The sequence below is a fragment of the Musca domestica genome, unplaced genomic scaffold (genome assembly GCF_030504385.1).
Source record: "Musca domestica strain aabys unplaced genomic scaffold, Musca_domestica.polishedcontigs.V.1.1 10, whole genome shotgun sequence".
NCBI lineage: Eukaryota > Metazoa > Arthropoda > Insecta > Diptera > Muscidae > Musca > Musca domestica.
In genome coordinates, this window is record NW_026712115.1 from 3,830,214 (window position 1) to 3,856,707 (window position 26,494).

General features: G+C 34.9%; 1 protein-coding gene and 2 long non-coding RNA genes across 3 annotated transcripts; 1 reads left to right on the forward strand and 2 right to left on the reverse strand.

Moving 5' to 3' along the window:
- Positions 1–5,537: 5,537 nt before the first annotated feature.
- On the reverse strand, positions 5,538–6,771 carry LOC105262199 (uncharacterized). The gene is made up of 5 exons (XR_009342583.1): positions 6,340–6,771; positions 6,193–6,273; positions 5,955–6,124; positions 5,739–5,888; positions 5,538–5,670 (listed from the first exon to the last, which is right to left on the reverse strand). It is a non-coding gene; the product is annotated as an uncharacterized LOC105262199 (long non-coding RNA).
- Positions 6,772–6,826: 55 nt separating this feature from the next.
- Positions 6,827–24,921, reverse strand: LOC131804454 (uncharacterized). Its single transcript, XM_059127362.1, has 6 exons — positions 24,817–24,921; positions 24,715–24,745; positions 8,080–8,205; positions 7,377–7,817; positions 6,896–7,067; positions 6,827–6,833 (listed from the first exon to the last, which is right to left on the reverse strand). Exons 1-6 carry the CDS (start codon positions 24,919–24,921, stop codon positions 6,827–6,829), a joined length of 882 nt encoding a protein of 293 aa, XP_058983345.1.
- A 24-nt stretch (positions 24,922–24,945) lies between these two features.
- LOC109613697 (uncharacterized) lies at positions 24,946–26,210 on the forward strand. Its single transcript, XR_009342584.1, has 3 exons — positions 24,946–25,125; positions 25,189–25,402; positions 25,465–26,210. It is a non-coding gene; the product is annotated as an uncharacterized LOC109613697 (long non-coding RNA).
- The last annotated feature ends 284 nt before the right edge of the window (positions 26,211–26,494 follow it).

Genomic DNA, 26,494 nt, shown 5'->3' on the forward strand with positions numbered 1-26,494 from the left:
AATAACTTTTTTCTGGAAAATTTTGACCAAAATGCTTTTGTATGCTTGTAAACTACATAATGAGCTGTCATTGGAATAATTTTAACAGCTGTCGGACGAGTGGCTTAGTAATGACAGCAGTATGAAGTTGGTTGCAGTTTTTTCATCTCGCCCTGCATGTTGGAATAAATTAATTATCAACAGTTATTTCTTGGTATTTCTTGTCATTTCTGAGTATAATGAATAATGGTCAATGGTCTGTGGAATTGCTACTAAGCGCGAACATGAGCATTGTAATAAAGGAGATACTTACTGGCGTTGAGCAAATGAAACTGTTTACTCAATCATTCGCTATTAGTTGTTCATTGGAAGAGATTTGCAAGAACTCAGCGACCAAACTGTCCGAGTTCGGTCACACTTCGACCCGAACGTTGCAATGATCTCCATGGAAAATTCGAAAGGAAAATTAGAGTTTTCGGACCGAATTTGGAATTAATACCCTGCGAATTTTCACAATAATGTGATTACTATAGCAATTAACATCAACAGTAGACTATTCTTCAGTAATAACTATTGAATATGTGTAAATACACATAGTAAATTGTTCATTTAATACAAACATTTCGAGAAAATTGTATTATAAATTGGTATCAATAATACGCATTTTTCGCCGACGGACGGAAGAAGAGAGAAACTCATTTTGTTTTATTTTCTTTTTGTTTGCTTACAACAAATGTTACCTCACAAGCAGAAGAGAAAAAAATTCTACAACAGAATAAATTCCTACGACAAACTAACAGAATTCGGACATACGTCGGTCAGACATATCGGAAAAAACTACCGACTTTGAGTACACGGTTCAGACGTCCGACATTTGGATCTCTTTGAATACACTAGTGAGTTCATAAGTGATACTCACACTAGAGAACCATTGAATGGTGTACCGATTACAATTGTTATACCCTCCACCAAAAAAAGTATGGAGTGTATATTAAGTTCGTCATTCCGTTTGTAACTCATCGAAATAATCATTTTAGACCCAACAAAGTATATATATTCTTGATCAGCGTAAAAATCTAAGACGATTTAGCCCTGTCCGTCCGTCTGTCCGTCTGTTGTAATCACGCTAAAGTCTAAACGAATTAAGATAGGAAGCTAAAATTTTGCACAGATCTCTCTTTTGTCTGCAGGCAGGTCAAGTTCGTAGATGGGGTATATCGGTCCACGATATCGTATAGTCCCCATATAACGGTACCCCCGATATTCGGTATTTTGCTGATGTTAGCCACCTTTTTCAATGGAATTTTCTGAAAATCCACATAAGTAATTCCTTGTGGGTACTTTATACCTCGGCAGAGAATTATCTATATAGGTCCACGATATCGTATATCCCCCATATAACGGTATCCCCCATATTCGGTATTTTGATGATTTTACCCACATTTTTCAAAGCAATTGTCTGAAAATCCACACAAGGACTTCCTTGTGGGTACTTTATACCTCGGCAGAGAATTATCTATATAGGTCCACGATATCGCATACCCCCGATATTTGGTATTTTGATGATTTTATCCACATTTTTCAATGGAATTGTCTGAAATTCCACAAAAGGAGTGCCTTGTGGGCATTTTACCCCCTCAAAAAGAATTGTCTATTTAGGTCCACAATATCGTATTCCCCCATTTAACGGTACTCCCCTATATTCGGCATTTTGATGATTTTACCCACATTTTCAACGGAATTGTCTGATAATCCACACAAGGAGTTCTTTGTGAGTACTTTACTCCCTGAAAGAGAGTTGTGTGTATAGGTCCACAATATCGTATATCCCCCATATAACGGTACTCCCCTATATTCGGTATTTTGATGATTTTACCCACATTTTTCAACGGAATTGTCTGAAAATCCACACAAGGATTTCTTTGTGAGCACTTTAACCCCTGAAAGGTATTTGTCTATATAGGTCCACAATATCGTATATCCCCCATATAACGGTACCCCCGATATTCGGGATTTTGATGATTTTAGCCACATTTCCCATTGGAATTATCTGAAAATCCACACAAGGAGTTCCTTGTGAGTACTTTACCCCCAGACATAGATTTGTCTATATAGGTCCACAATAGCATTTATCCCCTCATATATCGGCACCTTCCGATATTAGGTATTTTAAAGATTTTAACAGAATTTTCAATGGATTTTATTTTTTTCAATATTTTCTAATTCGATCCAAATGGTGGAGGGTATTCAAAGTTCGTCCCGGCCGAACTTACTGCTTTTTTACTTGTTTTTAATCACACAGTCTTTTGTATTACATTATCCATAAGAATACGGTTATCAGATATGAAATGTGTCGGATGGGGTCGACTTTGGGCATCGTTCTTCTACTGGTTGCAATTTTGCATGCAGCAAAGTGTGTATATGCGATATGTCCTGCGTTCGTTTGCTGATAGAGGGCAGTGCATTCGTGTATCTGTAACGTGCACAACTACAACAGATGCTGGATGTCAGTTTTGCAATAACTTTAACGACCAGAACAACCCTCATCGTCGAAGAAATTTAACAACCTTATGGCTAGTCGAAGATGTTGTCAGATTGTGAGAAAAATAACTACTAAGGATGTAGGATGTGTATACCCTTCATCATACAATGGGGTGGCGTACAAACCAAGGCCAGAATCTTTAGGAATATCTGTCCTTTTTTCACTAGAATCTTACCAGCACTACCCAATATATGGATTAGGTTCTCTCGTTAAAACTACCGAGCCAAACCCACGACTCCTGCTGGTATCTCCTCTTGAAGGGATATAATTTCAAATAATATTTCTCAAAAAAATGTAATTATTTCCCGATTTTCCACATTTCAAGATTTCTGCCACTATAAGATTAAGTTTGTGTATGTCAACTTTTTCTGAGACCTCAAATTCAAAATGTTCTAAATTTTAACTTCAAGATTTTAAATATTACTAGCTCTAAAAATATGGAATTGGTGATGTTGTCTGAACAATTTTGCACATCTCAATACATCGGCTCTTATTATATTCCGAGCTAAGTTTAAGTACTCTATCGACTAATCAAAATATAAAGTTCTTGCAATCTGGTAGCATTACCAGAAAAAAGGTGGAATTGACAATAAAATGGTATTCATTGCGGTAGAGCTATATCCGTAACAGTTAGGAGAAAACAGTTAACTTTTTTGCTTTGAAACAAACGTTAGTCCGCATACTTTACATGTCCTATACTCTATTTCATCTTCCTCGTTGCCTTCTTCATCGTCGTCTGAGCTTATGCAGAAACAGATGTACAACTGATAGCAAAATCTCAAAGTTGCCCCTCATACATAGGTATGAATGTTTAATTGTGATATCCCCTATACTTGTGTGTTCACAGCATTCTAACTATGGAGGTAGCAGGATTCGTTGTGCAAGCATATTCTTCGAATTCAATATGACAATACAAGACTTACTGAGAACAATAACAGCAATATTGCCATCAGCCTTTTTTGACCATACTGTGCGATGTCCTTCTTTTGAAAAATCCATATATATATGGGCATGCAAATAAACATGCGTAAATGAAAAAGTATGTGAACATTGTATGAGAATCGTTTAATTTAATTTTTAAAGTTATAAGTTTCTTTGCATTTAATGGAAACTACTTTTAAAATGAGAAGTATACATGTTTAAGGTTTAATTTCGAACAGAACTCGTTCGCCGCTTTAAGAATTCAAAACATAGGATATGATTTTTATACCCTACAACACTATCTGTTGGGGGTATTATAAGTTTGATTGGGCCAAAAATTATGTAACACCACGAAATATGGGTTTCCCACATAGGAAAGTATATATGGATCTTCTTAGCTCGCCGAGCTGAGTCAATCTAGCTACACGCAGAAAAATATATGTTAGAAATATATTTGGATCCAAACATATATTTGTTTGGGACTGGTTGCAAACAAATATACAGTATTTTTTGCTTACCTGCACAATCAAAAATTGCACGACATCTTGTGCAGCAATGCCCAAAATGCATGTAGCTTCACTGCACTTATCTGCACAATGAAGCAGGTATCTTTAATTGTACTCACGTATACAAAAAGTGCAGGTATCTTTAATTTTCTATTCGTATGTATTTGAGCATCAGTGGTGTTTTATCCAGCATAACCATCTTTTAGTGTGGGAGAGGAAGCGAGAATATGTTTTTAATGCATGCTCTTTTCTTGTGTTGTTATTGTTTTTGCGAATACAGAAACGAAGTGGTAGTTTTTAGTGTCTTTTTTGAGTTTGCAAAAAATTTTCTTGTGCAGATAAATACAACTTTTGTGACCAAATTAAAAAAAAATTACCAAATTTTCAAGGCAGTAATGTCCAATGTGCAGCTATCGATTGGGCACTTAAATACAATTCAAATAAAGGGATTCAGAAAAAAATGGCATAACAAAAGTTTTTTGGTCTGCAAAGGCCAATGCGCAGCTAATGTTGATGCAGGTAAATAGAAACCACTGTATTTTTGGATGCAAACATAATTTGTTTCGGTGCAAACAAATATTTGTTTGCAACATTTTGTAACATAACTCAATTTTATTTGTTGGGTACCAACATATTTTATATCTTAGAACATATTTTTTTATGGGTGCAGAGAGGATTTTTGTCAAAGAGCACACAACGCACATAGTGTCTCAACTTGAGACACGCGCCAATGTTACGCTCTTTTGCTCTCACCAAGCAAACACTGCCGATCGCTGCTGGAACTATTTGCGGTGTGTGGGCGGCAGGAGGGATGGAAACTGTTGCTGAAACTTTATTTCTTTTCTATTGTCCATGCACCCAAAAATGCCTACTTGACAAAGAAATCGTTACAACAACAACACACAAAGAGACTCTCAAGTTGTTTGGATGTTTTTTTTTTTGTTGCTGAGACGTTGCTTCTTACTACCCGCTAGCAATGTGGACTAGTTCGGCACCGTATACTCGTCGATTCTAAGGGTTACAGTAACTAGTTCCACTTAAGACCCCTCACAGTGCAAACAACTGTAAACTTTAACATGGGGATGTCATACGAGGTAACCAATTGACTCCTTTTGCATTACCTGTAGATGATACTGTACTAGTTCCAGGTTTACAGTCATATACCAGAGACAAAAGACTAACCCCTACCTAGTTCCAAGTATACAGCCATATACTAGTGTCAGCAGACTACCCCCTATCTAGTTCTATGTATACAATCATGTACTAGTGTCAATTGACTATCCCCTATCTAGTATAAGCAGACCGATTCTAAACTAGTTTCCAATGAACTAGTTCAGTACCAATTATTGTTACTGAAATGATAATTTTTAGTTTTAATACATTTTTTATTTGAAACATAAATGAATACAAATATACGTTACTCTATAAAAACACAAATAAATTAAATTCAATATATATACATATAAATACATATATATAAACTTAACACAAAAAACACATGTTGGCACATGTTTATCTGATTCTTAAAACCATATTTACATAGTTAATATAAAAACAAAACAAATGCAATATTTATAAAATAAAGTTAATGGTAATATTTTATTAACTATTCTGCTTTTCTCTCAGCACTCACTTGTTTAAAAAATCGTTTCTTTTGCACTTGTATTGCTTTTCGCAGTTGCGTTTCAGGGGTGTCTGAATTTTCTTGAACTGGTATTGAATCTGCAAAAAAATAATGTTTGATTTATACAATTATGTAGAATATAGTAATATTTTCTTATATACCTTACCTAAAATTACGTTATATATATTGCTTAGGGACTTCAAACTTTTTTTCCATGATTTCCGTCAATATTATATTCGTAAGTAATTTTTAAACCTATATTTTTTAATGATTTCAATATTCCCTCTCTTTTTATAATGGATGATATAATCTTAAACTGAAAATTAGCAAAATATTTGTATATAATCTGTCTTCACTAAGAAAAGAATTTAAAAATACTTACATATAGATCTTTATTCTCACTTGTGATGTCGTTATTAATTTCAATAAGGTCTTTCTCAGTGCTGATGGGTAACCTATTCGTTAAAGGTATCTCATCACTTTGAGATCGAAGTAATTTTTGCACCATCACCTTCAACTCAGCTAATGCCTCAGCTAAAACCTTGATCTGACCTATAGTGAAAACAAAGAAACAAATTAACAACAATGCAACAATTCTAAGAAAAATGACATAATTTTACCTTGAATTACTTTTTGAGTATTTTCCACATTTTCCATCTTTTTAACAAATGTTTCGCAATTGCACTTTTGATTGAGACCATCTGCAAAATAGAAAAATAATAATAGTGAATTAATTAGGAAATTATTTAAGATTATTAATTACTTACCATTGTTTATAATTGAACTGAAACATTTAATTTTTCTGGGTGTTTCTTCCATTTTAAAATAAAAACTAAAAAAACTAAAGAAAATGAATTTCATGTATATAATAACAAACAATTAATTTAACAATCCAATTAATAAAAAGAAAAGGAGTTGTATGAACTGACAATGAAATTTCAAAGGCAGGTGTGCAATAAAGGCAGTATAACTAGTTTGCTATTGTAGGGTAAAACTACTAGCTTACACTCTAAATCGGTTATGGGAAAGAGTTCTTCGCGGCACGATGGCTCTGAGTCCACTACGCTTATACCCAAGTCTAATGAATCACAGGGTTCGTTAAAAAAACTTTGTGGATTTGTGTACCTGCGACCCAATAAAAACCCCTCTTGGCAATCGCGGAACGTTACAATCTGTATAGGAATAGAAGATCTTATGTAGGCGGCATTGTTTGGAAAGCGTGTAGTTAGAGTACAATTTTTAAATATGTATTTATTATTTTCTACATTTAGAATTGGAGTACTATTTCCTGAATTTAGTTCAAATGTTTCTTCTACAGAATACCTATAAATTTGTTCTAAAATGTTCCTCGGACTTTTTATATATTTCTTTAATTTTTGAAGGTAGTTCTCGAAAGGATAAGATGATCCACTTGTAGGATCTCCAACTATATTAATAGATTTTTCCAAATGTAGCAAGGAATGTACATTATATGAAATACTATTTTCACCAAATACTGTAGCAAAGTTTTCAACAAATATATTAAGCATATTTTGAGCAGTTTCTAGATTTATCGGTCTTTGTTTTGGACAACAAATTATTATATACGAACAATGTAATAATAAAAAATATAATACACATCTTCGTGTACGACATTCTTTAAGACAATAATTCCGTTATATAAAATAAATTGCCGAAATTCAGTTGCCTTCCAATTCGTCCAATGATCTGGGTTTACGACAGAACTCTTTAATGCTATATTTTCGAATATTAGACAAGGACTCGGATATGTTCGAAATGGCTTAATAGCAAATTTTAATATTACTTTTATTATTTATAAGTCTTATAAGAAATTTTCTCACAACACCTAAATCTATTAGGTGCATAACATCTAATATAACTTGTGTAACCATTTTTACACCAATACTCTCAAGAGGGGAATTTCTTGAAAGGTATTTTGTTTGGTGAAAGTTTGTATATTTTCTAGAAGCGAAATCTTCATCACTGATTATAACATCGCATATTGAGCTGTATGTTAATGTCCCGTTTATTTTTTTTCCAACCTGTGTACATTTTGCACAACCGCATCGTGATGTATGAGACGGGACACCGGTTATAAAAGCTTTTGCAGGAGCATCACAAATTGTAGCACGAATATTTATAGTGTATGTGAGACCTCCAATTTCTAGACCATATTCTGTAGAATGTGCCATTTCTTCTTGAAATTGACGTAAATATGTGTCCAGGTCTTGTGGTTTAGTTTTGCCTAAAAAAAACTCCAACCGGTACAACATAACATTTAGGTGTATTTGTACTTTTAACTAAGATCGGCCAAATTTGAGTTTTTGAGCTTTTAAAAAGTGGAAGCCCGTCTATATTCACATCAATGGTTATATTTTGAGGCAAAGAAATACAATTAGAAAGTTTTAAAAGCTGTGATCTAACCCCGATATGAATATAAGTTCCACCTGCAATACTTTCTATTAAAGGCCTTGATGGACAATAAAAAGTAGGGTTGAAAGAGATACTAACACCTTCTTCTCTTAAAATTGAAACTAGATCTTGCACACAATTTCTAGACGGTCTGTGTTTTTTAAACCATTGCTCAAATTTTAAATTAAATTGCCCGGCATGGTTAAAGTCTTCTTCTTCCACTAAAATATGTGGAGATATTGGTCTGATATTTTCTGAAGGTTCCTCAATAGAATAATTATGTGGGGGTTACCTCTGAGACAACATTATCAATTTTTTTAATCAAAGATTCCTTTTCTTTCTTTACTCTACGTCTAAATTGTCTTTTGCTACTCATTCTTACCTTTTTAATTGTTATTTTAATCACTTTATGATTTAATTAACACAATTTTCACAATGCAACTTCACTTCACAACGATCAAAATAAGAATGATTTTTTCCAAACAAAACGCACGTGCATTCCTCAAGAATAACTGTTCATTGTTTTTTGTTGATCATCTAAACAAAAAACTATTCAAAGTGATTCTTGTTCGTAGAGATCTCATTCACATGTTCGTTTAACTTGTCTGTTGGTTGGTTTTTTGGTGGTGGTTTTTTATTTATGCACAACTGTCGCCTCTTCGTTTACTTGGGGACGAAAAGGTGTCAATTGGTTCCATCCGCATTACTTGGGGACACATTTGGTACTAGTACGGCTTATAACTAGTACAAGACTGGCGAAATTTAGTTAATTGGAATTTTCATTGCTAGCGGGTAATGTTCATGCATACATACATACATGCGTTTTTCGCATAAACACCGATTTGCTTGATGAGAGCAAAAGAGCGTAACATTTGCGCGTGTCCAGTGTTGCCGTTTTGGGCGTTTCCGTCCAAATTTGGGCGGAAAAAAGATAAATTTTGTGGTTTGGGCGGATTTTGGGCGGTTTTTTTCCATATTGGGTACAAATTTATTTTTCATTGTTTATTTTTACGTAATTTAATTTTTTTATTACTAACTGAATTTTATATTTTTTTATTGAGATGAATCGTTATTTATTTTATAGATTTTTGTTAAGTTTTTTAATAATATATATAATATATTAGGCTATAGTCGTGCGGGGCCGACCATGTGATACCCTACAACACTACAATATGTTAGAAGCCCCCTCATGTCCAAATCCATTTTGGAAGATTTCGCTTTTGAAATTATGTCACGGAGCACTGCCCAGATATTACCCTTAGCATTTTGACCAGGGACATTTTCCCAATATTTATGCACTCCGTCGTGCTGTTAGTTTTTTTGGGCCATTTTACGGCTATATTCCAATGGTCATCCAAAATGCCAGAATTCTTCCCTGTGCTTACTTATCTTCTCAGGCGTGTCGATTGGCTTCAATTGTGTGATCAGGAATTTTTTTTCTGTTTTTGGTTCAGTTAAACCCCTAAATATTTTGCGATCATCTCCAAAAGCAAGAGGCCTCTCTGTGTCTCCAAATTTAGACTCATCCATATGATTTGCTTGTCTACGATATTTGACTATATTCGTCAACGAAATCAGCATAAAAAAACCAGAAGTTCGCCTATTGTGTATCGCCTGTAAGTAATGTTGGTATTTTTTTTACACAACAGTAGTGGTGCATTCTACCCGCTGTCCTAAGCTCTAACTTCATGCGAGATTTTAGGTTTATATTTGGGACCTTTATAACGGCTGCAAAATCAGGAACATTTTGAGTTGCTGGTCCATTGCAACCCCTAAATATATTGCGGACATCTTTGAAAACAATAGGCCAAGCCCTTCTGAGCCTAACCCTACCTTTGTGAAAAATTTCGTGAGAATCGAACGATAATTGCAATCTGTATATAAATAATAACCCTAACCTGTGTTGTAAAGTGAAAAAATATTACAAAACAAATACTTCAATATTATGAGTCAATTTGAAAAAATCGCATGCGATAAAAAATATGAAAAAATAAAAAAATGTCACAAAATACTACAAAATCTATATGAACATCATTATCAAAATCGTTCCAGCCTTTCTGAAAATATAAGCATTCTAGCTGACATCCCCTTCCTTTGTATATATACATTGTATATATTTCTCTATATATATCCGATATTTTTACTATCGGCATCTACGTAACGGACAGAATTGACCTGTTCGTCTAGCCCCATGCTGAATAATAATAATGACTTTAATGTATTTAATACATTGAATTCTTGTATTATGTTACTTTTTCAATTATATATATAATATATATAAAAAAAAATTGAAGTAAAAAAACATAAAATTTTTATTTTCTCTATTGTATTTAATACATTGAATGCAATAAAACTTGAGTACCTTTTTTATGTATAGTGTAAAATTTTCAATAAAATTTACTTGAATACAAACTACATATAAATTATTCAACTTTTTACAGTTTGGGCGGATATGGTCGATTTTGGGCGGTTTTTAGAAAAAATTTGGGCTGAAATAAAAATTTCAAACGGCAACACTGCGCGTGTCTCAAGTTGGCATTCTGGTTGTGTTCTTTTTTTTATTCTTTTTAGTTGTTTTGTGCTTTCGCGTCGTGTCACAAGTGTTGTAATAAATGTTGATACCAACTGTTTTGGGGGAAGACAAATTATTTGTCGAAGCACCAGAGCCTTTAAATCTACAAAGCTTTATAAAAGCAGCCAAATTAGAATTAAAAATAACAGCCTTAGTGTTTGGTGCAACTATTAAAGAAGACCAGTTTGAACCAGTAAGGAAAGCTCAAAAGTCGGGCGGGGCCGACTATATGATACCCTACACCACTATGCATATTTAGTAGAGCTCTCGTAAAAAGGTTTATACAGGACATTTCAGAGCTCTATGAGATATTTGGTACAAAATCAAAATCTATCTAATTCTATCGTGCATTTTACGAACTATAGCTATCTCTGAACCGGGTTTCTCCAAATTTTACGTATTAGCTTCTAGACTGAATTCGGTCTTATGTACGAAAATTCAGGTGTTTTGGGCTGATATTGACCATTTAGTGCACATTTAACCCGAAATCGGATGAAGATATATATGGGAGCTATATCCAAATCTGAACCGATTTCGATAAAATTTAAAACAGCTATTCCTGTGCTCCATCTAATACCTGGTACCAAATATCACGGTTGTGGAATGAATATTACGAATGTATGGGACTAAAACACTAAATCGGATGAAACATATATATGGTTGCTATATCTATATCTGAACCGATTTTCACTAAATTTGATATACTTGCTTCTAGGCTGAATTTGGTCCGATGTACTAAAATTCAGTCCATTTGGACTTATATCGGCCATTTGGTGCACAATTAACCCGAAATCGGATGAAGATATATATGGGAGCTATATCCAAATCTGAACCGATTTCGATAAAATTACAAACAGCTATTTCTGGGCTGTATCTTTTATCTGGTACCAAATATCATTCTTGTGGAGTGCATATTACGAATGTGAGAGGCTTAAACACCAAAACGGATAAAACATATATGGGAGCTTTCTGAACCGATTTTCTCCAAATTTGTTGTATTTGCTTTAAGGCTAATCTCGGTCACATGTGCCAAAATTCGGGCCATTTGGGCTGATATTGGCCATTTGGTGGTCAATTAACCCGAAATCGGATGAAGATATATATGGGAGCTATATCCAAATCTGAACATGTGCGTGAAGATAAAAACGATTTTAACTAGCGAAGACAACACCCAGTCTGGGCGCACTTTCTGTTGTATAACAGTGTATAACAGATATGCGGAAAATAAAAACGATTTTGGTAGGGGTAAAATAAAAACGATTTTTGAAGATGCGAAACAAAAATGCAATTTTTTTTAAATTTGTATTTATTCTTGTTTGTACCTGATAATGAACATAATTATAAGTATAAACAAGTAAGCAAAGGCTACAGTCGAGCGGGGCCGACCGTTGAATACCCTACAACACTATAATAAACGATACAGTTTATATAGATATTGTGACAAATATTAAAAGAAAACCATCAAGTTTCGTTCTCTAATTTTCGAATAATGGCAACTTTAACTAATTTGCTCATTTCCAATTTATTGGAAGATGTTGCACGTAAATGGTCTTCCTAGATCTGGAACCAATATTTCCCAAAGACCTATAATCTCTCAGAAGTGGCAAAAGATTAACATTTATTATTGGTTTTTGACTGAAACGCATCTATATGAGATACAGACATTTGACTATATTCCTTAACGAAATCAGCATTAACGAAATAGTCAGAAGTGCGTCTTTCCTGTGTTTGTGAATTCTCCAAAAAGTCACAGGAATGGACATTTTCGTATTTGTCTACAAAAGTTGGCAAACTCCTTCACACATTGAAAATTTTTGGATGGCCATCCAAAACTGCTTGGCTTTTGCAATGTCCGGTAACCCCCATTCAAATGTGCGTGAGGATCGGGGGATAATTACGACCTCCTGACAATTTTGCAGTTTTTTGGTCAATTTCAACCCCTAAATATATGGCGATCATCTCCAAAAAGAGTAGGCTTCTATTCTGACCCTCATCTTATCCCCATGCAAAATTTCGTAAGGATCGGGCCATAAATGCGATCTGTATATGATATCCTGATATCCTAACTACTTAGTTTTGTTAGCTGTAGAAATATATCAAATGTTTAATTCAAAATGAAAATATGCCAAAAATATGACAAAATGGAAAAAATATGAGAAAATGTTACAAAATCAATATTTTCATGTTTAGAGAGATATTTTTATGCGATTTTTTAGACGTTTTTTCTTTCCTGCCAAGGGACCATTCTGAATTAATGAGAACTGTCGAAATCAGTTCAGCCGTTCTCGACATATAAGAGATCTTTAAAGCATATCTTCTTGGATAGACATATATATCGCACATATTTTGCTATATATCCGTTTTGTTGGATGTTAACATCAATGTAAAGATCACAAGTAACCTTGTCATGGCTTTGTGATTTCGCCGGGATTTAAAATATTCGCGGTTTAATGAAAAATTTTGAATTTTTTCAACAAAAAAGATATGGTCTATTTTACCCGCTAAATATTATCCGATGACCACCCAAATTGGTAGGCTTCTTCCCCGCCCTAAACTCTAGCTACATGCGAAATTCCGCGTTGATTGGTCTATAATTGCGACCTGTATAGCTACTGCAAAATCCGACATTTTTTCAGTATTTGGTCCATTTCGACCCCTAAACATTTGGCGATCATCTCCAAAAGAAATAGGGTTCTATTCTGACCCTAGCCCCACCCCCATTCTAAATTTCGTGAAGATCGGGCCATAATTGCGACCTGTAGAGTGATTACAAATTAACATGGACAGACGGACAGACGGACAGACGGACGGACGGACATACATAGGTAGATCGACTCAGCTCGGCGAGCTAGGAAGATCCATATATACTTTCCTATGTGGGAAATCAATATTTCGTGGTGTTACATAATTTTTTGCCCAATCAAACTTATAATACCCCCAACACATAGTGTTGTAGGGTATAAAAAATAAAATAACTAATTTAAAGGTGTTTCAATAAAAAACTTTCGTCATCATACCGATTATTTTTTAATGGAAGAAAGTTACATAGCCCACTGTGCAGCAATAAAAAATAGTGCACGCATATAAATGGTACTGCAGGAAAGGCCGTTCCAAGAGCTTTCTAAAACGCTATTACTTGGCCAAATCGATCGTGGAAAATTAGAGAAAAATTGATTTTTCTTATTTTTCAAAAGTTATCAACGAGTCCCACTGTGCGATAACTAAAAATAGTGCAAGCTCATGGAATAGCACATTGGAAAGCCCATGAGGTGTACTTTCGAGATATAAACACTCCTGAAAGATTAATCGGGCAGATTTTTTTTAAAAAATAGTTTTCCTAAAGTCAAGAGTTTTCTAGAGGGAAACATAAAATGGCCCACTGTGCAGCAATAAAAAATAGTGCACGCATATGAATGGCACTGCAGGAAAGGCCGTTCCAAGAGCTTTCTAAAACGCTATTACTTGGCCAAATCGATCGTGGAAAATTAGAGAAAAATCGATTTTTCTTATTTTTCAAAAGTTAACAACGAGTCCCATTGTGCGAAAACTAAAAATAGTGCAAGCTCATGGAATAGCACGTTGGAAAGCCCATGAGGTGTACTTTCGAGATATAAACACTCCTGAAAGATTAATCGGGCAGATTTTTTTTAAAAAATAGTTTTCCTAAAGTCAAGAGTTTTCTAGAGGGAAACATAAAATGGCCCACTGTGCAGCAATAAAAAATAGTGCACGCATATGAATGGCACTGCAGGAAAGGCCGTTCCAAGAGCTTTCTAAAACGCTATTACTTGGCCAAATCGATCGTGGAAAATTAGAGAAAAATCGATTTTTCTTATTTTTCAAAAGTTATCAACGAGTCCCACTGTGCGAAAACTAAAATAGTGCAAGCTCATGGAATAGCACGTTGGAAAGCCCATGAGGTGTACTTTCGAGATATAAACACTCCTGAAAGATTAATCGGGCAGATTTTTTTCTAAAAATATTTTTCCTAAAGTCAAGTGTTTTCTAGAGGGAAACATAAAATGGCCCACTGTGCAGCAATAAAAAATAGTGCACGCATATGAATGGCACTGCAGGAAAGGCCGTTCCAAGAGCTTTCTAAAATACTATTACTTGGCCATGAGGTGTACTTTCGAGATATAAACACTCCTGAAAGATTAATCGGGCAGATTTTTTTCTAAAAATATTTTTCCTAAAGTCAAGTGTTTTCTAGAGGGAAACATAAAATGGCCCACTGTGCAGCAATAAAAATAGTGCACGCATATGAATGGCACTGCAGGAAAGCTCGTTCCAAGAGCTTTCTAAAACGCTATTACTTGGCTAATTCGATCGTGGAAAATTAGAGAAAAATCGATTTTCTTATTTTTCAAAAGTTATCAACGAGTCCCACTGTGCGAAAACTAAAAATAGTGCAAGCTCATGGAATAGCACGTTGGAAAGCCCATGAGGTGTACTTTCGAGATATAAACACTCCTGAAAGATTAATCGGGCAGATTTTTTTTTTAAAAATATTTTTCCTAAAGTCAAGTGTTTTCTAGAGGGAAACATAAAATGGCCCACTGTGCAGCAATAAAAAATAGTGCACGCATATGAATGGCACTGCAGGAAAGGCCGTTCCAAGAGCTTTCTAAAATACTATTACTTGGCCATGAGGTGTACTTTCGAGATATAAACACTCCTGAAAGATTAATCGGGCAGATTTTTTTTAAAAAATATTTTTCCTAAAGTCAAGTGTTTTCTAGAGGGAAACATAAAATGGCCCACTGTGCAGCAATAAAAAATAGTTCTCGCATATAAATGGCACTGCAGGAAAGGCCGTTCCAAGAGCTTTCTAAAACGCTATTACTTGGCCAAATCGATTGTGGAAAATTAGAGAAAAATTGATTTTTCTTATTTTTCAAAAGTTATCAACGAGTCCCACTGTGCGAAAACTAAAAATAGTGCAAGCTCATGGAATAGCACGTTGGAAAGCCCATGAGGTGTACTTTCGAGATATAAACACTCCTGAAAGATTAATCGGGCAGATTTTTTTTTAAAAATATTTTTCCTAAAGTCAAGTGTTTTCTAGAGGGAAACATAAAATGGCCCACTGTGCAGCAACAAAAAATAGTGCACGCATATGAATGGCACTGCAGGAAAGCTCGTTCCAAGAGCTTTCTAAAACGCTATTACTTGGCTAAATCGATCGTGGAAAATTAGAGAAAAATCGATTTTTCTTATTTTTCAAAAGTTATCAACGAGTCCCACTGTGCGAAAACTAAAAATAGTGCAAGCTCATGGAATAGCACGTTGGAAAGCCCATGAGGTGTACTTTCGAGATATAAACACTCCTGAAAGATTAATCGGGCAGATTTTTTTTTTAAAAATATTTTTCCTAAAGTCAAGTGTTTTCTAGAGGGAAACATAAAATGGCCCACTGTGCAGCAATAAAAAATAGTGCACGCATATGAATGGCACTGCAGGAAAGGCCGTTCCAAGAGCTTTCTAAAATACTATTACTTGGCCATGAGGTGTACTTTCGAGATATAAACACTCCTGAAAGATTAATCGGGCAGATTTTTTTTAAAAAATATTTTTCCTAAAGTCAAGTGTTTTCTAGAGGGAAACATAAAATGGCCCACTGTGCAGCAATAAAAAAGAGTTCTCGCATATAAATGGCACTGCAGGAAAGGCCGTTCCAAGAGCTTTCTAAAACGCTATTACTTGGCCAAATCGATTGTGGAAAATTAGAGAAAAATTGATTTTTCTTATTTTTCAAAAGTTATCAACGAGTCCCACTGTGCGAAAACTAAAAATAGTGCAAGCTCATGGAATAGCACGTTGGAAAGCCCATGAGGTGTACTTTCGAGATATAAACACTCCTGAAAGATTAATCGGGCAGATTTTTTTTTAAAAATATTTTTCCTAAAGTCAAGTGTTTTCTAGAGGGAAACATAAAATGGCCCACTGTGCAGCAACAAAAAATAGTGCACGCATATGAATGGCACTGCAGGAAAGCTCGTTCCAAGAGCTTTCTAAAACGCTATTACTTGGCTAAATCGATCGTGGAAAATTAGAGAAAAATCGATTTTTCTTATTTTTCAAAAGTTATCAACGAGTCCCACTGTGCGAAAACTAAAAATAGTGCAAGCTCATGGAATAGCACGTTGGAAAGCCCATGAGGTGTACTTTCGAGATATAAACACTCCTGAAAGATTAATCGGGCAGATTTTTTTTAAAAAATATTTTTCCTAAAGTCAAGTGTTTTCTAGAGGGAAACATAAAATGGCCCACTGTGCAGCAATAAAAAGAGTTCTCGCATATAAATGGCACTGCAGGAAAGGCCGTTCCAAGAGCTTTCTAAAACGCTATTACTTGGCCAAATCGATTGTGGAAAATTAGAGAAAAATTGATTTTTCTTATTTTTCAAAAGTTATCAACGAGTCCCACTGTGCGAAAACTAAAAATAGTGCAAGCTCATGGAATAGCACGTTGGAAAGCCCATGAGGTGTACTTTCGAGATATAAACACTCCTGAAAGATTAATCGGGCAGATTTTTTTTTAAAAATATTTTTCCTAAAGTCAAGTGTTTTCTAGAGGGAAACATAAAATGGCCCACTGTGCAGCAACAAAAAATAGTGCACGCATATGAATGGCACTGCAGGAAAGCTCGTTCCAAGAGCTTTCTAAAACGCTATTACTTGGCTAAATCGATCGTGGAAAATTAGAGAAAAATCGATTTTTCTTATTTTTCAAAAGTTATCAACGAGTCCCACTGTGCGAAAACTAAAAATAGTGCAAGCTCATGGAATAGCACGTTGGAAAGCCCATGAGGTGTACTTTCGAGATATAAACACTCCTGAAAGATTAATCGGGCAGATTTTTTTTTTTTAAATATTTTTCCTAAAGTCAAGTGTTTTCTAGAGGGAAACATAAAATGGCCCACTGTGCAGCAATAAAAAATAGTGCACGCATATGAATGGCACTGCAGGAAAGGTCGTTCCAAGAGCTTTCTAAAACGCTATTACTTGGCCAAATCAATCGTGGAAAATTAGAGAAAAATCGATTTTTCTTATTTTCAAAAGTTATCAACGAGTCCCACTGTGCGAAAACTAAAGATAGTGCAAGCTCATGGAATAGCACGTTGGAAAGCCCATGAGGTGTACTTTCGAGATATAAACACTCCTGAAAGATTAATCGGGCAGATTTTTTTTAAAAAATATTTTTCCTAAAGTCAAGTGTTTTCTAGAGGGAAACATAAAATGGCCCACTGTGCAGCAATAAAAAATAGTGCACGCATACGAATGGCACTGCAGGAAAGGTCGTTCCAAGAGCTTTCTAAAACGCTATTACTTGGCCAAATCGATCGTGGAAAATTAGAGAAAAATCGATTTTTCTTATTTTTCAAAAGTTATCAACGAGTCCCACTGTGCGAAAACTAAAAATAGTGCAAGCTCATGGAATAGCACGTTGGAAAGCTCATGAGGTGTACTTTCGAGATATAAACACTCCTGAAAGTCAAGTGTTTTCTAGAGGGAAACATAAAATGGCCCACTGTGCAGCAATAAAAAATAGTGCACGCATATGAATGGCACTGCAGGAAAGCTCGTTCCAAGAGCTTTCTAAAACGCTATTACTTGGCCAAATCGATCGTGGAAAATTAAAGAAAAATCGATTTTTCTTATTTTTGAAAAGTTATCAACGAGTCCCACTGTGCGAAAACTAAAAATAGTGCAAGCTCATGGAATAGCACGTTGGAAAGCCCATGAGGTGTACTTTCGAGATATAAACACTCCTGAAAGATTAATCGGGCAGATTTTTTTTAAAAAATATTTTTCCTAAAGTCAAGTGTTTCTAGAGGGAAACATAAAATGGCCCACTGTGCAGCAATAAAAAATAGTGCACGCATATGAATGGCACTGCAGGAAAGCTCGTTCCAAGAGCTTTCTAAAACGCTATTACTTGGCCAAATCGATGGTGGTAAATTAGAGAAAAATCGATTTTTGCTTATTTTTCAAAAGTTATCAACGAGTCCCACTGTACGAAAACTAAAAATAGTGCAAGCTCATGGAATAGCACGTTGGAAAGCCCATGAGGAGTACTTTCGAGATATAAACACTCCTGAAAGAGTAATCGGGCAGATTTTTTTTAAAAAATATTTTTCCTAAAGTCAAGCGTTTTCTAGAGGGAAACATAAAATGGCCCACTGTGCAGCAATAAAAAATAGTGCACGCATATGAATGGCACTGCAGGAAAGGCCGCCCCAAGAGCTTTCTAAAACGCTATTACTTGGCCAAATCGAACGTGGAAAATTAGAGAAAAATCGATTTTTCTTATTTTTCAAAAGTTATCAACGAGTCCCACTGTGCGAAAACTAAAAATAGTGCAAGCTCATGGAATAGCACGTTGGAAAGCCCATGAGGTGTACTTTCGAGATATAAACACTCCTGAAAGATTAATCGGGCAGATTTTTTTTTAAAAATAGTTTACCTAAAGTCAAGAGTTTTCTAGAGGGAAACATAAAATGGCCCACTGTGCAGCAAGAAAAAATAGTGCACGCATATGAATGGCACTGCAGGAAAGGCCGTCCCAAGAGCTTTCTAAAACGCTATTACTTGGCCAAATCGAACGTGGAAAATTAGAGAAAAATCGATTTTTCTTATTTTTCAAAGGTGTACTTTCGAGATATAAACACTCCTGAAAGATTAATCGGGCAGATTTTTTTTTAAAAATATTTTTCCTAAAGTCAAGTGTTTTCTAGAGGGAAACATAAAATGGCCCACTGTGCAGCAATAAAAAATAGTGCACGCATACGAATGGCACTGCAGGAAAGGTCGTTCCAAGAGCTTTCTAAAACGCTATTACTTGGCCAAATCGATCGTGGAAAATTAGAGAAAAATCGATTTTTCTTATTTTTCAAAAGTTATCAACGAGTCCCACTGTGCGAAAACTAAAAATAGTGCAAGCTCATGGAATAGCACGTTGGAAAGCTCATGAGGTGTACTTTCGAGATATAAACACTCCTGAAAGATTAATCGGGCAGATTTTTTTTTAAAAATATTTTTCCTAAAGTCAAGTGTTTTCTAGAGGGAAACATAAAATGGCCCACTGTGCAGCAATAAAAAATAGTGCACGCATATGAATGGCACTGCAGGAAAGCTCGTTCCAAGAGCTTTCTAAAACGCTATTACTTGGCCAAATCGATCGTGGAAAATTAAAGAAAAATCGATTTTTCTTATTTTTGAAAAGTTATCAACGAGTCCCACTGTGCGAAAACTAAAAATAGTGCAAGCTCATGGAATAGCACGTTGGAAAGCCCATGAGGTGTACTTTCGAGATATAAACACTCCTGAAAGATTAATCGGGCAGATTTTTTTTAAAAAATATTTTTCCTAAAGTCAAGTGTTTCTAGAGGGAAACATAAAATGGCCCACTGTGCAGCAATAAAAATAGTGCACGCATATGAATGGCACTGCAGGAAAGCTCGTTCCAAGAGCTTTCTAAAACGCTATTACTTGGCCAAATCGATGGTGGAAAATTAGAGAAAAATCGATTTTTCTTATTTTTCAAAAGTTATCAACGAGTCCCACTGTACGAAAACTAAAAATAGTGCAAGCTCATGGAATAGCACGTTGGAAAACCCATGAGGTGTACTTTCGAGATATAAACACTCCTGAAAGATTAATCGGGCAGATTTTTTTTAAAAATATTTTTCCTAAAGTCAAGCGTTTTCTAGAGGGAAACATAAAATGGCCCACTGTGCAGCAATAAAAAATAGTGCACGCATATGAATGGCACTGCAGGAAAGCTCGTTCCAACAGCTTTCTAAAACGCTATTACTTGGCCAAATCGATCGTGGAAAATTAGAGAAAAATCGATTTTTCTTATTTTTCAAAAGTTATCAACGAGTCCCACTGTGCGAAAACTAAAGATAGTGCAAGCTCATGGAATAGCACGTTGGAAAGCCCATGAGGTGTACTTTCGAGATATAAACACTCCTGAAAGATTAATCGGGCAGATTTTTTTTTAAAAATAGTTTTCCTAAAGTCAAGAGTTTTCTAGAGGGAAACATAAAATGGCCCACTGTGCAGCAAGAAAAAATAGTGCACGCATATGAATGGCACTGCAGGAAAGGCCGTCCCAAGAGCTTTCTAAAACGCTATTACTTGGCCAAATCGAACGTGGAAAATTAGAGAAAAATCGATTTTTCTTATTTTTCAAAAGTTATCAACGAGTCCCACTGTGCGAAAACTAAAAATAGTGCAAGCTCATGGAATAGCACGTTGGAAAGCCCATGAGGTGTACTTTCGAGATATAAACACTCCTGAAAGATTAATCGGGCAGATTTTTTTTAAAAATAGTTTTCCTAAAGTCAAGAGTTTTCTAGAGGGAAACATAAAATGGCCCACTGTGCAGCAAGAAAAAATAGTGCACGCATATGAATGGCACTGCAGGAAAGGCCGTCCCAAGAGCTTTCTAAAACGCTATTACTTGGCCAAATCGAACGTGGAAAATTAGAGAAAAATCGATTTTTCTTATTTTTCAAAAGTTATCAACGAGTGGAATAGGTGTACTTTCGAGATATAAACACTCCTGAAAGATTAATCGGGCAGATTTTTTTTAAAAAATATTTTTCCTAAAGTCAAGTGTTTTCTAGAGGGAAACATAAAATGGCCCACTGTGCAGCAATAAAAAATAGTGCACGCATACGAATGGCACTGCAGGAAAGGTCGTTCCAAGAGCTTTCTAAAACGCTATTACTTGGCCAAATCGATCGTGGAAAATTAGAGAAAAATCGATTTTTCTTATTTTTCAAAAGTTATCAACGAGTCCCACTGTGCGAAAACTAAAAATAGTGCAAGCTCATGGAATAGCACGTTGGAAAGCTCATGAGGTGTACTTTCGAGATATAAACACTCCTGAAAGATTAATCGGGCAGATTTTTTTTTAAAAATATTTTTCCTAAAGTCAAGTGTTTTCTAGAGGGAAACATAAAATGGCCCACTGTGCAGCAATAAAAAATAGTGCACGCATATGAATGGCACTGCAGGAAAGCTCGTTCCAAGAGCTTTCTAAAACGCTATTACTTGGCCAAATCGATCGTGGAAAATTAAAGAAAAATCGATTTTTCTTATTTTTGAAAAGTTATCAACGAGTCCCACTGTGCGAAAACTAAAAATAGTGCAAGCTCATGGAACAGCACGTTGGAATGCCCATGAGGTGTACTTTCGAGATATAAACACTCCTGAAAGATTAATCGGGCAGATTTTTTTTAAAAAATATTTTTCCTAAAGTCAAGTGTTTCTAGAGGGAAACATAAAATGGCCCACTGTGCAGCAATAAAAAATAGTGCACGCATATGAATGGCACTGCAGGAAAGCTCGTTCCAAGAGCTTTCTAAAACGCTATTACTTGGCCAAATCGATGGTGGAAAATTAGAGAAAAATCGATTTTTCTTATTTTTCAAAAGTTATCAACGAGTCCCACTGTACGAAAACTAAAAATAGTGCAAGCTCATGGAATAGCACGTTGGAAAGCCCATGAGGTGTACTTTCGAGATATAAACACTCCTGAAAGATTAATCGGGCAGATTTTTTTTAAAAAATATTTTTCCTAAAGTCAAGCGTTTTCTAGAGGGAAACATAAAATGGCCCACTGTGCAGCAATAAAAAATAGTGCACGCATATGAATGGCACTGCAGGAAAGCTCGTTCCAACAGCTTTCTAAAACGCTATTACTTGGCCAAATCGATCGTGGAAAATTAGAGAAAAATCGATTTTTCTTATTTTTCAAAAGTTATCAACGAGTCCCACTGTGCGAAAACTAAAAATAGTGCAAGCTCATGGAATAGCACGTTGGAAAGCCCATGAGGTGTACTTTCGAGATATAAACACTCCTGAAAGATTAATCGGGCAGATTTTTTTTTAAAAATAGTTTTCCTAAAGTCAAGAGTTTTCTAGAGGGAAACATAAAATGGCCCACTGTGCAGCAAGAAAAAATAGTGCACGCATATGAATGGCACTGCAGGAAAGGCCGTCCCAAGAGCTTTCTAAAACGCTATTACTTGGCCAAATCGAACGTGGAAAATTAGAGAAAAATCGATTTTTCTTATTTTTCAAAAGTTATCAACGAGTCCCACTGTGCGAAAACTAAAAATAGTGCATGCACGTTGGAAAGCCCATGAGGTGTACTTTCGAGATATAAACACTCCTGAAAGATTAATCGGGCAGATTTTTTTTAAAAAATATTTTTCCTAAAGTCAAGTGTTTTCTAGAGGGAAACATAAAATGGCCCACTGTGCAGCAATAAAAAATAGTGCACGCATATGAATAGCACTGCAGGAAAGCTCGTTCCAAGAGCTTTCTAAAACGCTATTACTTGGCCAAATCGATCGTGGAAAATTAGAGAAAAATCGATTTTTCTTATTTTGAAAAGTTATCAACGAGTCCCACTGTGCGAAAACTAAAAATAGTGCAAGCTCATGGAATAGCACGTTGGAAAGCCCATGAGGTGTACTTTCGAGATATAAACACTCCTGAAAGATTAATCGGGCAGATTTTTTTTAAAAAATATTTTTCCTAAAGTCAAGAGTTTTCTAGAGGGAAACATAAAATGGCCCACTGTGCAGCAATAAAAATAGTGCACGCATATGAATGGCACTGCAGGAAAGGCCGTTTCAAGAGCTTTCTAAAACGCTATTACTTGGCCAAATCGATCGTGGAAAATTAGAGAAAAATCGATTTTTCTTATTTTTCAAAAGTTATTAACGAGTCCCAGCAAGAGCTTTCCGTATTTATATCCAGACATTCCATTCATTTTTCGCGTTATTTGAGTCATTTTAGAAATGAACAAAAAATATCAATTAAATGAAAACAACTTCTTGCTGTAATATTGAATAATTCTGACAAGAAGCGGGTGTAGCCTTAAGGCTGTATTTCTGTAGTTTTACGAAGCTGTTCTACCTCCTTATTGTACCATGGTAAATCTGCGCACAGTACCAAACTCTCATGTAGTCTGGTAATGTGCAGTACATTTAGACATATGAAAAATGTTAGAGGGAAGTAGCTATAATCTGTGCATTTTACCAAACTATCGCTAACATCGATGTTTTTTCACGATAGTCTGGTAATGTGCAATACATTTAGACATATGAAAAATGTTGGGAGGGAACTAGCTATAATCCAAACTATCGCTAACATCGATGTTTTTCCCGATAGTCTGGTAATGTGCAATACATTTAGACATATGAAAAATGTTGGAGGGAACAAAGTATAATCCACGGTACAATAATAAGGTAAGGTAGAGCTCCCAGCTAATAACAATTTGTTTTCTAAGTGTGGCCGACTTCAGCCAATTTTATGTATGTATTTGTTTGTAAAATCAATGATTGGAAGAAATTTATATTGCTGGACGCGCATTAATAATATTAACCAGATTTGCCATGGAATTGAAATATTGAACACTTAGGGTCATATTTATATATTTATGTGAGAACATCCAGGCATTTCATTCATCTTTCGCTTTATTTGATTCATTTTAGAAGAGGACAATAAATATCAAAATATGAAAACAATTTGTTGCCCATAATTTTGAATAATTCTTTCAGGTAGCGGGTATAGCCTTAAGGCTGTGTTTCTGTAGTTTTACGAAGCTGTTATACCTCCTTATTGTACCATGGTAAATCTGCCACATTACCTAACTATCACTAACATCGATGTTTTTCTCGATAGTCTGGTAATGTGCAATACATTTGGACATATGAAAAATGTTGGAGGGAACAAAGTATAATCCACGCTACAATAATAAGGTAAGGTAGAGCTCCCAGCTAATAACAATTTGTTTTCTATTTGTTTGTAAAATCAATGATTGGAAGAAATTTATATTACTGGACGCGCATTAAAAATATTAACCAGATTTGCCATGGAATTGAAATATTGAACACTTAGGGTCATATTTATATATTTATGTGAGAACATCCAGGCATTTCATTCATCTTTCGCTTTATTTGATTCATTTTAGAAGAGGACAAAAAATATCAAAATATGAAAACAATTTGTTACCTATAATTTTGAATAATTCTTTCAGATAGAGGGTATAGCCTTAAGGCTGTGTTTCTGTAGTTTTACGAAGCTGTTATACCTCCTTATTGTACCATGGTAAATCTGCCACATTACCTAACTATCACTAACATCGATGTTTTTCTCGATAGTCTGGTAATGTGCAATACATTTGGACATATGAAAAATGTTGGAGGGAACTAGCTATAATCTGTGCACATTACCAAACTATCGTTAACATCGATGTTGGAGGGAAATATTGTTATTGAAATATTGTTATGTTGATTTGTATTGAAGAACAGGACACCGAAACTTGAGTAGGTATACATTTTTGTGAATTGTTATTGTTTAATATTAATAAAATTCTTCACCTTTTCAGACAAAAACACGAATTGTATTGCCATGGATGAGAGAACAGCTTTTGAAAAATGAAAATTGGATAATAAAAAGAAAATGCGAAATATGCATCGGATGTTGGAGGGAAATATTGTAATTGTTGATTTGCATTGAAGAACAGGACACCGGAAGCTTGGGTAGGTATACATTTTTGTGAATTTTTATTTGTTTAATTTTAATAAAATTCTTCACCTTTTCAGACAGAAACACGAATTGTATTGCCATGGATGGGATAATAAAAACAAAATACGAAATATGCATCGGATTCTCTTCAAATGTTACGCATCCTAATATTGATGACACATGATCGGTGTGAAAATGGGATATATGTTCAACCTCCTCCACAACGAGTCAGCATTTTGAATAACAGAGCGGTAATAAAAAGCATTGAAGAACAAGACAGCTGGAGCTTAGGTAGGTATATATTTTTGTGAATTTTTATTGTTTAATTTTAATAAAATTCTTCACCTTTTCAGACAGAAACACAAATTGTATTGCCATGGATGGGAGAAAAGCTCTTGAAAAATGAAAATTGGATAATAAAAACAAAACACGAAGTATGCATCGGATTCTCTTCAAATTTTACGCATCCCAATAATGATGACACATGATCGGTGTGAAGATGTAATAAAAGGTGAAGGTAATAAGAGGCAAAATAAACATCCGAATCTCTTCAAATTTTACACTTTGGAATATTTCTACTATGGTATGAAGATGATGGATATTTCAAATTCTTATAACTCTCATATCTTGTGGAACAAGTCAGTGATTATGTGTGAACTTGTGATATAAAAATATTTCTGTCAACCAGAGATCAAGAGTGGAATTCTGTTTTGAGTTTCCGATTAAAGTCAGTGAAATTGAAATGCTTATAATAGCGGTAGTTAACGAGAAAGTTAGCGATGAAATCAAGTGTAACTTATTATTTATATCGAGATTTTGTGTTTCAAATTTTTGTCGGTAACTCAAAAATGAGTTAGAGAATCCCACTACAGATGTGCCTTATGGTATATAAGGAAATTAGTATCATCGACTTAAAATAACTTATGTAGTTGTTTTATTGATTATAGTGACAGATTTCCACACAACCCATGAGGTACTGTCCCTGTGCGTTGCCATTTGTTTTACTTGGTTGGCTTCCCCTATAGGCCTACATACCAAGTTCTAACTTCTTACTACTTGTAATTAGAACTAATTAGATGTAACCATTACATATAATTTTAAAACATATAATAAAGCAATAAATTAATAAAGTTTTCCTGATATGTTGGTAAAAACACTTAAAGTTGTCAGTTATTTTACTTGGTTGACTTCCCTTAAAGGCATACTTTCCAAGATACTACTTCTAACTACATGTAAGTAAGACTTATGGGTGTAACATTTAATATAATCTAAAAATAAATAATAAAGGAATAAATTAACAGCGTGTTCTTGATGTTTTGGTAAGAACATTTAAAGTTGTCATTTATTTTACTTGGCTGACTTCCCTTAAAGGCCTACTTTCCA

Coding starts and splice junctions, on each gene's coding strand:
- LOC131804454 (XM_059127362.1), bottom strand. CDS start 24,921: ATGTATACCTACTCAAGTTTCGGTGTCCTGTTCTTCAATACAAATCAA. Junction 24,746..24,816: donor TCGATGTTAACGATAGTTTG/GTAATGTGCACA, acceptor GCACATTACCAG/ACTATCGAGAAAAACATCGA. Junction 7,818..8,079: donor TTTAAGAGAAGAAGGTGTTA/GTATCTCTTTCA, acceptor AGTTTTTTTTAG/GCAAAACTAAACCACAAGAC.